Source organism: Cannabis sativa, chromosome X (genome assembly GCF_029168945.1).
Source record: "Cannabis sativa cultivar Pink pepper isolate KNU-18-1 chromosome X, ASM2916894v1, whole genome shotgun sequence".
NCBI classification, from domain to species: domain Eukaryota; kingdom Viridiplantae; phylum Streptophyta; class Magnoliopsida; order Rosales; family Cannabaceae; genus Cannabis; species Cannabis sativa.
This window is the reverse complement of record NC_083610.1, coordinates 15,261,229-15,274,601: the sequence shown is the minus strand read 5'-3', so window position 1 is coordinate 15,274,601 and position 13,373 is coordinate 15,261,229. Positions and strand designations below refer to the sequence as shown.

Here is a 13,373-nt window from a genome sequence, read left to right as displayed (position 1 = left end):
GAGTCTACCTCTCTTATAAGCTAAATTGCACAATACTATAGTTAGTATAGAAGTGAATATGTTGCCTATGATGGTGAAGAATGTATTGCATTATTTGGCATATCTGTTTGGTACTTTGCAGTTTGTATAGTGATGACTATTATTCTTTTAGATCTCTTTGGACATACATTCAGTTTGCTATCTTTGTACTGGAATTTTAGCTTCTAGATGTTCTGTAGTATTTCCATTGAATAATTATTCTAAGTGTTACTGACTGCTTTTCTGTTTTCTGCATTTGCCAAATGCTGCATCCAGGGTAGCAACAACTCTCTAGTGAAGAATCATTAGAAACAGATGTAACTGTGATTATTATGTCTGAACTAATTGAAGGTCTCCCTGACGCGGTTGCTCTCAGGTGTCTTGCACGGGTCCCCTTCTTTCTCCATCCCAAGTTGGAGCTTGTTTCTCGTTCCTGGAAAGCTGTCATTCGTAGTCCTGAACTGTTTAAAGCTCGACAGGAAGTTGGTTCAACTGAAGATCTTCTATGTGTGTGTGCTTTTTACCCAGAAAATTTATGGCAGCTTTTTGACCCTCTTCGAGACCTTTGGATTACACTCCCTATCCTCCCCTCAAAAATCAGGCACCTTTCTCACTTTGGTGCTGTCTCTACTGCTGGAAAGCTGTTTGTACTTGGTGGTGGTAGTGATGCTGTTGATCCACAGACTGGTGATCAAGATGGGATATTTGCAACTAATGAGGTTTGGTCATATGACCCCATAATTCGAGAGTGGTCTCCACGTGCGTCAATGCTTGTTCCACGGGCCATGTTTGCTTGCTGCGTTTTGGATGGGAAGATTGTTGTTGTAGGTGGTTTCACTAGTTGTAGGAAATCAATATCTCAGGCAGAAATGTATGACCCTGACAAGGATGTTTGGGTTTCAATTCCTGATCTTCATCGCACTCACAATTCAGCATGCTCGGGAATAGTGATTGGGGGAAAGCTTCATGTTTTACACAAGGGTTTATCAACAGTTCAAGTCTTGGATAGTAAGGGGCTTGAGTGGACTGTTGAGGACTATCATTGGCTCCAGGGTCCAATGGCAGTTATCCAGGATTCACTCTACGTTATGAGTCATGGATCAATATCCAAACAGGATGGAAATGTTAGCAAGGTAGTGGTGTCAGTGTCTGATTTTCGCCGGAGGATCAGTTGTGCAATGACTGGCCTGCGGGATGAGATTTATGTGATCGGAGGCGTCATTGGTCCTGACCAGTGGAACTGTGATATTAGGCCAATGTCTGATGTTGATGTCCTGATGATGTGTGGTGAACGACCAACTTGGCGCAAGGCGGCTCCAATGACACAGTGTCGTGGAACTATTCTTGGCTGTACACAGTTGAGAATTTAGACCTTACTTTGTTCTCCCTGGGCCACTGCTGTCTGGTTGTGTAACTTTACATTTGTCGAGGAATTGGTCATCTTGCTGGCTAACTTGTTTATTTGTAAGCCATGATGATGTATGGCCTTGTTTCTTGTAGCTCTTCTTTAGCAAAGGTGATACTTAATCCCCAGTAACATTGACAGGGGAGGGGCACCATGTTAAGAGTATATGAATTTTAGTGTTATCTCATGGTGGAAGAGTTTTTTTTTTTTTTTTTTTAATATATAAACTAGTAAACAATCTGCTATTTAAATTATATATAAAAAATAAATTAAAAATAATTCAGTAATAAAATTTTATTGAATTTTAGCCATAATAATTTTTATTTTATTTATTTATTGAATAATGAGAAGCTTTCTTTATTAGGAAGATTTTATGACATTTTACATAACTTCATAGTTCATAGTATGAGTATTATATAATAGGATGAATCACATTAAAAAAAAAAACTAAATTTATTTACATTTATTTAAATTTAAATATAATATTTACATTAAAAAAATCACAATTTTTGGATTTAGTTCATTAAAAATGTTATGAACATTTTTATTATAAAAAAGTTATAATATACTAATGTTTCCTCAAATATTACATTATATTTTGATAAGGGAATTCACTGATCGTTGATAAGTTGTCTCGTTGTTCTTCAATTCGAATAACATGACTAGGTAACAATACATCCCCTTATCAGTATGGAAGCTTGTGTATTATTAGTTTGTTACATGTATTTTGATCTGGTTGTACCCATAATAGGTATCCATGAAGGATAACAGCTCATGCCCGGAAATCGATTGTTAGTAAAGGAAAATAGTCTTTGGGACAAGCTTTATTCAAATCTGTGAAGTCTATGAAGATCCACCAAGTTTCGTTGGGCTTCAGGATTAGGCCAGGGTTCGCCTACCACTTTGGGTAGTACACATTGCGGATGCAAATATTTGCTAACGTCTTGTCCACCTATTTCTTTAATGCCTTCTCTTTTATGGGGTCGAAGGGACATCAATTATGTTGCACCGCATGCATATCTTTGTTCACATTCAACAAATGACAAATTTTATTCGGGTCAATCCCAATCATATCTTCGTGACACCATGCTAAGACATCTAGGGACTCCTTGAGGGTGCTTATGATTTCTTCTCTACATTCGGGATCAAGGCTTTTCCTAACGCGGATAACTTTAGTCGGGTCTTGATCACAAATTTAAATCTCTTCAGTTTCTTCCATAGGCTTCAATACTTTCTCGTCCCCTATACATGGATCTAGCTCATCCTATTGACTACAAGGACCAACAACTTTGTAGCTACATTATAACATTCTCTAGCCTCTTTCTAGTCCCCACAAATGGTTCCTACTCCTGCACATTAGGTTGGAAATTTGAGGCACAAGTGTCGGATCGAGGTCACAACCCCAAAATCCACCGACGCTAACTGTTCTAGGATGGTGTTGTAGGCAGTCCGGCAGTCAAAAATAACAAAAGTGTTGTATATGAAGGTGCTCTGAGGGGTATCCGGACACAGAGTGATGGGAAATCACACTTTTCCCATGGGGATCAAAGAAACTCCATTAAACCTCGTAAGTTGCGAGCCACTGGGGGATAATTCTTGATCTGTGAGGCCGATGGCAAAGAATGCATTTTTGAAAAATATATTCAATGAGCTCCCGCTATCAATTAAGATGCGGGACACCACCTTATTTTCTATGGGTGATTCAATGACCAACTGATCATGATGAGGAAAACGCTCACTTTTGGTGTCTTTTTCGGTGAAGGTGATGGGTTGGTCCATGAGCTTAGGCCTTTGTGTGGACAACTGAGTTACTTCCCATACTTCATCATGATGGTCTAGTGCCTATGCATAGGATTTTTACTCATTGGGAGTCATTCCTCCAACATGGGATCTTAGGGCCCGTTTGGTTGATGGTAATGGGCTAGAAAGGAATGGAATGGAATACTAATGGACCTGATTCTTTTGGTTGGTTGGAAAATAACAATTTTGGAAAAGAATTCCATAGTAATGCTATTCCCCCAAACCAATGGAATTGCTTTTCCATTTTTTATTGGGTGGAATTATAATTCCATTCCACTACTTTCGCAGATATCTCTCTTCTACTCTAGCCATGGGCCAAGCCAAACAAACCCTAACCCTAGCAAACTGAAGATCCTGTCGTTGATACCATTGTGACAGTCTTCTTCGATCGATCAGACTCACGCTACAAGTCCTGGGTTCCTTGATTGGTGGTGGCGTTGCCTCTCTCTCTCTCTCTCTCTGGTTTGGTGATTTTGAATCTGTTCTTGTTGTTTTGTGTGTGAATGTTTGTTGTTTTGTGTATGAATGTGTGAATCATTGTTATGTATATAATGGCCTCATTCTCATCCTCTTCGCTCGTTAGAGCTTCTAAGACTACTGGGCAAATTGCAAGATTCTTCCCACTTTGCAATTGTCGAGTTGTGTACCATTTTTTGATATCATATTAGGCTCACTTGTCCTATTTTAGTGTTCTTCGATAATGTAAATTATATGTTGTATTAGAATAATCAACTACTCCCTTTGGTATTATTGAAAATTTTGACACTTTTTATATTTATCTACCGGTAACATACTCCAGTAAACGAAATGGACAAAGACAAGTAGGATTCTTTGAATTGGTCTATTCTTGTTCCTCCAAGAGGTTATGCTAATAATGAAAATTCTTGTAAAGACAAGTACTAGTAGTACATTATCTCTTGTGCATATATATATCTATTCTATATAAAGTGTGCCTATATAACTAAAATTCTTGGTTTATGAGAAATTCATGGGTGACTTTTTATTTTTATTTAATAAAATAATAAAATATTATTTATATATAATAAAATAATAATAAAACAAATTCTATTAATATTTGAACTGATATTTAGCATATTTCAACTCTACATATAATCACAACTATAACTCTAGAAATAAAAAATATATATATAAAATAAATTGATCCTTAAACCGCATATACAATTAATTTGTTGAGAGAGATCAGGAAAAAAACGAATTATAAATGGATTTTTTTTTTTTTACCAAATCATCCCCCAATTTTTAAGATTAATTTTTTATTTTCTAACATTTTGGGATTTTTGTCTCCTTATTGAATCTTTTCAAATCTGCATTGTTTCTATCAAAATTAATGAGCTCACATCGTTGTTGTGTTATACGGAGACTAAACTATGCCATTTGTTATGTTTAACCTTCACATCAAAAAACATGTTGTTATATTCTATATTTGGATTATGTTAAAATTTTGATCTTATAAAAAATACGTTTAATTAGCTTAATGTGTTTTACTATGCAGTATATTCATATACAGTCCTTTTTCTTTTCTATCTTCGAAAGGATAGTTAATAAATATAATATATAGTTTTTTTTTTTTGAAATAATATATAGCTTTTTTTCACTCTCTCTAATATGAAATAAAAAAAAAAAAAACTGAATTATCCATGCGCGTTGGGTCCACATGAGTCAAAAAAATCATAAAATTATCCTTTACAAAAATATACACTGATATTTTTTAAAACTTTTTTTGATGATCTTAAAAAATATTATAAAAATAATATCAAAACAAAAAAAAACTACTTACCCTAATTTCGTTTTATCTTAAGAAAAAAGAAAATTAATTTTCTAATTATTTTTTTTTCACTGGAAAAAATATTTTCGTGTACTGGTGTCCAATTAATGGATTATACTGCAGAGGTGTAGTTTTAAAGAAATAAAATAACTTTACTTGTCTTTCAGAAGTAAATTTTTTTAATTAAATTAATTATGCACACCATGTCTAATCATCTTAAATGAAAATAAATAACTATTTGCAGGAACATCGTCGTTTTGTTGACACTACCATATTTGATTTATACACAAAAAAAATGGACAATTCAGTTATATGCAGACTCGGTTAGAATGAAAAGTGCAAAATAAAAAATTATACTATTATCTCTGTCGAAGCAAATGTTATCTTCAATTATCAATAATTTAGAGATTAATTTTTAATTTTCTTTTTATCTTACAGACATTGTGTTTCCTTAAGTATTTGAACATCAATTTTTAGTTTATTTTTGGATTAACCTAAGAACATATTTAAATTATCAAGCTTTTTTAAACATTAATATACTGCATTCGGTATTTACTTTTTATTTATATTAAAAATAAAATGGTTTATTAGAAAAATAAAATAGTTTATGAGAAATCCATGGGTCATTTTTCATTTATATATAATAAAATAAATCCCATTAAATTCAAAAAAAATATGATTGAGTTTTTGCTGTTGTACATCTACGATTAGGTTTTCTTTAATTATTTATTGTATTCCTTTTCCTATTACAATTTGGACATTCCCATGAGATCACACATAATATTCCAATCCGCACTTCACTTTTTTCTTCTTCACAACTTAATAACAAAATATATATAAGTAATAATAATAATAATAAAAAAGAAGCGTGACTTTTATCAAAGTTTACAAAACTAAGCATCAATGGCGAAAAAAACCCAACAGAGTTTACAGCTAATAAATGATTCTAAGTGCTCGGCATATGCATTAGTTTCCAGGAACAAAGTTTTTTAAAGTTACGTAATAATTTACATATATGTTGCAAACACAATATACAAAAAATAAAGAAGAATATGAAAGAAAGAAGAGACCATTATTCACATCTAGAAAGGCAGTGGAGATAATAATAGAAGCTTTTCATTTTTTTTATCATTTTTTTTCTTTTTGAGTAAAGATTAATATGAAATTTTAATCGCATAAAGTTTTATTTTAATAAAATATAGTATTTTAAAATAATTTAATAGTATTTTGTTATAGAATACTATCACTTTTTGTTAAACATGGTTTTCACTTTTTGTCGACACTACCATATTCAATTTATCAACGAAAAAATGGACAATCCAGATATATGCGGACCCGGCTAGAATGAAAAGTGCAAAATACAAAAATTACACTATTGTCTCTATCGAAGCAAATGAAGATTGAAATCCACCAATGACTATCATTAGTTTTCTTATCTACAATTTTTAGACAAATGCTATCTTCAATTATCAGTAATTTAGAGATTGATTTTTAATTTTCTTTTTATCTTACACCCATTTAAGTAATGTTTCTTTAAGTATTGGAACATCAACTTTTAATTTATTTTTGGATTAACTTAAGAACATATTTAAATCATCAAGCTTTCTTAAACACTAATATATTGCATTCAGTATTCACTTTTAATTGACAACATTATAAAATATAATATTTAGATACACATAATACTAATCTCACCTAATAATTAATAATATTTTTTCTTTAATTTTTAATTGTATCACTTTCAAATAACATAGAAAAAAACTAGCATAAATTTAGTATACGTGCCTCGCACGTAGTTTTTTCCTAGTATATATATATATATAAATATATATTCTTGTTATGAAGTTGGGTCTTATTGAAATATCATAGATATGATTAATGTTTGTTTATACTGCTATAAAATCTACATTGCAATAATCTATATTTACTACATCATTTTTTTTTTACTTTACATTGTTTCTTCTAGTATGGAGATAGTTTACTTTTAGAAAGTTTTTTGTGTAAATCGTTGCTTTTTCTATATGATTCTTTAGGAACATGGAAAATGGTTATGAAGAAGAGTGTGAAATTGCTCAGTCACAAATTTTAATGAGGAAATTAAAATAGTAAAAATTCAGAACTTGTGCTTGTACTTTAGAGTGACTAGTAATGTTTCGAGTAATCTATTATGTTTTGAGTGATCTATTATATGTACATCTGCTTAACTTGTTCTAAGGTATGTTTGTGTAGAATTAAGAAAGCTTAAAAGTCAATGTGTAAGCAGTACTAGTTCAGTTGCATCAAAATTAAATCTATCATATAAATATAAAATATATATACTTGTATATATATAGAGCCTGGTTCCAATTTCTTAAACTAATCTTCTACGGATCCTCTCAAAGTCAATGGGAAGTACAAGCACTTAGCATCGTTGCTAACTCTTAAACTTGTCATAACTTTGTTAAATCGTGACAAATGGTCACTGAGATCTGTATCTCCAATCAATTGGATCATTTCTGGCATCCTAAAATTCCTGAGGAGTTTAGCTTCTAGGACGTTCTTGGCACACAACTCTCGTTCCTCATAATCGGACTCATAGTCATCTCTTTTTTGCCTCTGAGTTACTTTTGCAATATCTTTTTGAAGAATGGCAAGTTCTGCCAATGTACTTTTGTTCAAAACGTCCTTTGATGGTGTTGGACCGTTCTTTAGAGAGTTGATGCAAATTTTGAGATCTCCATGTTTTGCATTAATTTTTTTCCCTTAAGTCCATTGGGGAATCCCTCCTACTTTGACCATACTGCCCCTCCCGTCCCTGATGTACGGACATGCTATGACGCCCCTTACTATCCTAGGGTATGTCTTTCCTTCAAGGAAACTCATTTCCCAGACCTTGCAAGGGTCACGATGGGTTATGTTCCCCCTAGGTACTAGTGTAGGGTTATCCTTCAAGATAGGAGGATCTTTGGAGGGATACCTGATGGGACTAGGTACTTTTATTTTTTGTTTTTGGTTTTACTGGGGTCGTGAGGGGAATTCACTTGCATCATTGAATATTGGTAGAGTAGCTGTAAGATCTACATCGAGGCATGTCAAGGCCATATCTTATTTCATGGTGGCCAAGGCCTCTTGCATTCTCCTATTCATTTCTTTTTGTTTAGCCAACTCTGCATCATGCTTAGTGGCTTGTTGCCTCAATGACACGAGTTCAACATACTCGTCTTCTTCATTACCCTCAAAGCCTTCTTCATCTCTTGAATACTCAGGATCATTAGTATCACCTTCCTCACTGTCTACTCGAAAGCTACTTCTTCTTCTGGACGTGCTAGGTCATCGAGTGGTTGAAAAGGTCACTAGTTGTTCCTTGTTAGTACCATTTAAACACAAGTTTTTTCTCTATGAAAGCTTTCTACAACTCTCAATGAAAGTACCAAAATTTTGACCGAGATTTTTGGTAACTCCTTAATCAAATATTAGAAGAATTAATTATAAGTGTATGAAGATATTTTTATGTGGTTCCAATGTTAATACCGTAGTCCACAATTCACTTTTATTTGAGGTGAGATAATTCTCAAGTCTAGAGAATATTCTTTTTATAATATATTGAGTTCACTGTGTTTGTGAATCCTAAAGTCCCTTTTTCACTTATATTCTTTAAGTATTTATAGGGAAAAAATGAGTTGCGGAAAAAAGGGTTTCATCTCCCCTTTTCTTCTAGGTGCTATCTAGCCACCATAGTAAGAGTTTAATGAGATAAGATTTGTTTTGTATGCGGCTGATGGGATAGCAGAAGATTAGTTGTTACTTTATCTTCATAGGAAAATGGAGTATCTAGACAGTATGGCTTCTAGTGAGGGTAATACTAGTCGTCTACAGTAGTTTGCCTTGGAACTTGTGTTATTCGTGTGGAGGGCTCCTAAATGGCATATGATCGGGAGGATACTACTAGAATTGTTCTTGCTCATGTGTTGAGAAAAACAAGAACTTCATATACACTTTTTACCCTACTAGCCCACATTAGTCCTTATGTGTGGTGGAAGATCTGAAACATCAAGGTGTGAGTTTGATATTGCCGTTCTAAGGATACAACATACGAAAAGACTTGAGGATACCCTGATAGGCTTCGAGAGGTAAATTATCTTTTCATCTATTTTACTTTTATATATATACACATGGTGATCTTGAGTATATGGTACGATGATAATCAGAAACAAATTTTTATTCTTCTTTGTATATGATTTAGTACCATAAAACTAACAAGTGGGGAGAATGGTAGGATTTCCAAATAGTAAATGATATATATATATATGAATATATATATTTATGTAAGTTTTGGATTAGGGATAGTAATTTAATGGGCTCTTTCAGCCCATTTGTATGGTTTTGTTTCTTAGAAAAATAAAATGAAAAACTTACTTGCATCGGTTTTAAAATGATGCTACTTTGCGTCTTTTTAAAACTGACGCAAAAGTAAAAGATCAAATTTTAACCGACACAAAGTAGCGTTGGTCTAGAATCGACAAAAATTTTTAGAGTGATATTTTTGCATCAGTTTTAGGTGTTAATCGACGTGTTGGCTGATGCAAAAAGGCTATTTTGCAGTAGTGAATACTTTAAAATATTATTAAAACTATTTAAATCATATTAAAAAATTTTAAAGTAACAAAACAATTAAAATATATATTTTTTAATTTTTTCCATTCTCTTATTTTTCCTTTTCCTTTTCTCACTCTTCTTAATCTTTGCAGCAACACCATGTCACTGTGTCACTGCTATCCACCACACAATTATCACCACCACACCACTATTATCACCACCACCTTCATCGCAACTACAACCATTTTCACCACCACTGTCACACCATTACCACAATCACTATCACCCCTAAATCAAATTAAAAAAAATCCTGATTTGAAAAACAGAAAAAAAAAATAATAGATTATTTTTTTTCTTTTCTTTTCTTCTTCTTCCTCTTCAAGCCCTAGCCACCAACGTCAACCCCTCAGTTCGTTCAACACCGCATTAAACCCAATGACAAAGCAAAAGACCAGAGAGAGAGAGAGAGAGAGAGAGAGAGAGAGAGAGAGAGAGAGAGAGAGAGAGAGAGAGAGAGAGAGAGAGAGAGAGAGAGAGAGAGAGAGAGAGAGAGAGAGAGAGAGAGAGAGAGAGAGAGAGAGAGAGAGAGAGAGAGAGAGAGAGAGAGAGAGAGAGAGAGAATCGTGATGTGCTCCGTCGATCGAGGTTCTGGAGAGCTGGGGTTCTTAGGTTTCGAGAATTCGTGACTGAGAGAGGGGAAATTTTGAGTGAGGGGGAGGGAGAGAGGTTTTGAGTAGGGCTGTACATCGGTCGGTTTAGTCGGTTTATACTATATGTTTTCCAACCCAACATAAAGATCGGGTTATAAAATTCTCGTATGCAACCGCTTGCAATTTAAAAAAAAAAATTCGTACCCGACCGACGGGTTGGGCATGTTGATGTTTTTTTTTTTTTTTAGATTCAACTAAAATAAAAATTAATAACATTAAATACATAATATTCCAAATCTAAATTCAATTTAGGGTTTGGGTTTTTTTTAATATATATTATATATTATTATATATTATATATATATAAAAAAAAAAAATTGAAAATCGGGTTAAATCGGTTTGGGTGGGTTCATTGGGCGGTTTGGGTCAAAATTCAACCCGCCCAATTTACAGATTGGGCGGTTTAGAATTTTGTCAAGTTATGTCGGTTTGTATTTTTTTTCGGTTTTGTCGGTTTGGTTTAGTCGGGTTATTCGGGTTGGGCGGTTTACGAAAATTTTTGTACAGCCCTAGTTTTGAGGGTTTTGAGGGTTGAGCTCCCTGGACACTGTAGGCTCCGGGACGAGGGGACCAGTCAACATGACTAGGTTTTCATGAAATCTAGATGTGGACCTTTGATTTTAGAGATTTCTGACTTCGAAAGTTTTGAGACAAATTTTAGAGCTTTGAGAAAAATCCAATGGAGGTTTTGTTAGTCGAGGTTTTAATGTCTTGTCGGTGGTGGTTGGGGCTTGTTGCTGGAGGGTGCTAGGGTTGGGACTTGCCACTAACGGGTGTTAGGGTTGGGTCTGGTGTCAGTGTGTGTTTTAGGAGAAAGGAAAAAAAATAAAAGGTAAGAAAAGAAAATAAAACGAAAGGAGAAAGTAAAACAAATTAGGGAAATTATCTCATATACTATTTTTTTTTTAATTTTTTTTTTCAAATTTACGGTTTGGGTTTCTAAAGTAGTTTTCCTGGTGGTTTTCTATGTGTGTTGCTATAAGATTTTTGGTTGCGATTTAGGTTGTTCCGCTACTTGCAATAAGAATTTCTATGTAAAATTCTGTAAAAATGCAAAAAAAAAAAAAAAAAAAAAACTATTTTGAAATGTAAAAATAAAAAAGTCCCAACAAATTATAGGGAAATATAACTTATTTTTATTTTTATTTTAAAATAATTTTTATAATATTTAAATAATTAATATTGTGTGAACCACTAAAAAATTTATTATCTTTACGTTAGTATAAATTTAAGTAGTCCACCTCGGCACTTAATAAATTTTTTGAATAAAAAAGTAATATCAAAACAATAATAAAATTTGGAGGGTTTCACAATCTTAATTTATAAAGTTAAGTGCAATAAAATATATGTCTAGTTCAGCTAGTTTTTGGTCCATATCCCTTTCTTTATCAATATCAAACTTAGTATATTCTTCTTTTATTTATTTCTCTAACATTATAAACCAATCAATAATACACAATACAATCACACTTTAACTGAGGAAAAACGAAAAAAAAAACAATGCAAATTTCGAACAACATTGAGAAGAGAGGGAAAAAAAACAATGGAGGCTTAAAAAAAGAAAAAACTAGAATAGTTTGAAGAACACGAGACAATGAATACTAAGAAGAGCACGAAATTTAGTGTCGCTTTGATACCGGTGCCACCAGATCCAGATGTGTTAATACCGTCCGTTGACTTTGACCCTCCTCCAACTCCTACAATCAAATATTTGTGTTTGTTAACAAACGACATAAAATGCTTAAAACGACAATAAATTTTTTTTATGGTTTTAAAAAGAAGTACCTGAAGGAATGTCTGAGGCAGAAGGAGTAATAGAAGCATCAGGTGTGTTAGTATTGGGAGAGTCTGCTGCAGATGGAGATGTTGCAGGTGGGATTGCTGAGCCGGTTGGTGAATTAGCAGCTGATATTAACCATTAACCAAGTATTTAATTAAGAAATAACACAACAAAGACAAAATAAATTCGAAATAATTATTTTTTTTTTCTCAAATTTTGACATATACTAAATCATGTCTCTGAACTTTTAAAGTCGTTGAAAATGCCCTATAAACTATTGAGATGGTTGAATTTAAGGACTTTTGTCTAATTTTAGAAAAAAAATTCTAACATGGATGAAAGTTCAACGTAGGTGATTTATTGCATGTCAAAGTTCGAGGAGCATGATTTAAGTATGATTTAGTACATAAACAATCACTGAAATAGTAAAATTAAATGAAATTAAACAGAAATCCTTAAATCTAACAATCTTAATAATTCTGGAGAATTTTTAACGACTTTAAAAATTTAGGGAACATGATTTGGTACATGTCAAGTTCGGGAAAAAAATCCTAATTAGGCATAATTATTTGTTGTTAGTTAATTATTACCGTTACACTGGCTAAGGGGTGGAGTGTTGACTTTACATGCGCCTGGGAGGGAAAGAGCGAGAGTTCGGTTGACTGTGATACCAAACGACGTCGCACCACCGTTTAGCACTGAGCAGAGGCACTGGGGTGACGATTGAACGACGCTAGTGAGGCTTGAGCAGCAAGAGGAGGATGGGTTGGACGAGGAGTTTCCAGTTATGTAGTTAAGGCATGGGGCCAAACTCATGAGAGAGCTCGAGCAACTCGATTGAGCTGTGGCCCTACCCAAGAGAATTGCCATGAGGAGGACCAAGGCTACACCCAACTCAATCTTTTTCAAACCCATTTTCTTGTTCTTGTTTTTTCTTTTCAAGTTGGAAAACAGGGCAAGCTTTGTTGTTGTGGTTTAGTGTGTTCGAGTTTGAGTGAGAGAGTAGGAAATATAAGTGGGATTTAAATAAGGAAGCTCGTATTGTAATGGACAAAGTGTATTGGTACAATTTGGGTGGCCAACTTCGAATTTAGTAATAATATTTTGATAACTAAACAAGAATTAATGACTGACTTTGTGCCAAGTGGAAAATAGAGTTGTTATGTATGGGGTAGTATAATAAATAATACTAGAGGATTAACAGAATATGATTATTTTTATTATAAAACATAATAGCTATAACTAACATCGCCAAACACACCTAATAGTTAAGACGGTTGTCCATATTCCATCCAAGTC

General features: G+C 33.4%; 2 protein-coding genes across 2 annotated transcripts; one reads left to right on the top strand and one right to left on the bottom strand.

Annotated features, from left to right (window-relative positions):
- The first annotated feature begins 294 nt into the window (after window positions 1-294).
- On the top strand, window positions 295-1,610 carry LOC115703945 (F-box/kelch-repeat protein SKIP30). The gene has a single exon (XM_030631176.2). It carries the CDS (start codon window positions 351-353, stop codon window positions 1,386-1,388), a length of 1,038 nt encoding a protein of 345 aa, XP_030487036.2. The 5' UTR covers window positions 295-350; the 3' UTR covers window positions 1,389-1,610.
- A 10,064-nt stretch (window positions 1,611-11,674) lies between these two features.
- LOC115702374 (non-specific lipid transfer protein GPI-anchored 15) lies at window positions 11,675-13,085 on the bottom strand. The gene is made up of 3 exons (XM_030629842.2): window positions 12,665-13,085; window positions 12,080-12,199; window positions 11,675-11,991 (listed from the first exon to the last, which is right to left on the bottom strand). The coding sequence occupies exons 1-3, from the start codon at window positions 12,987-12,989 to the stop codon at window positions 11,846-11,848; spliced, it is 591 nt and encodes a 196-aa protein (XP_030485702.2). The 5' UTR covers window positions 12,990-13,085; the 3' UTR covers window positions 11,675-11,845.
- Window positions 13,086-13,373: the final 288 nt, after the last annotated feature.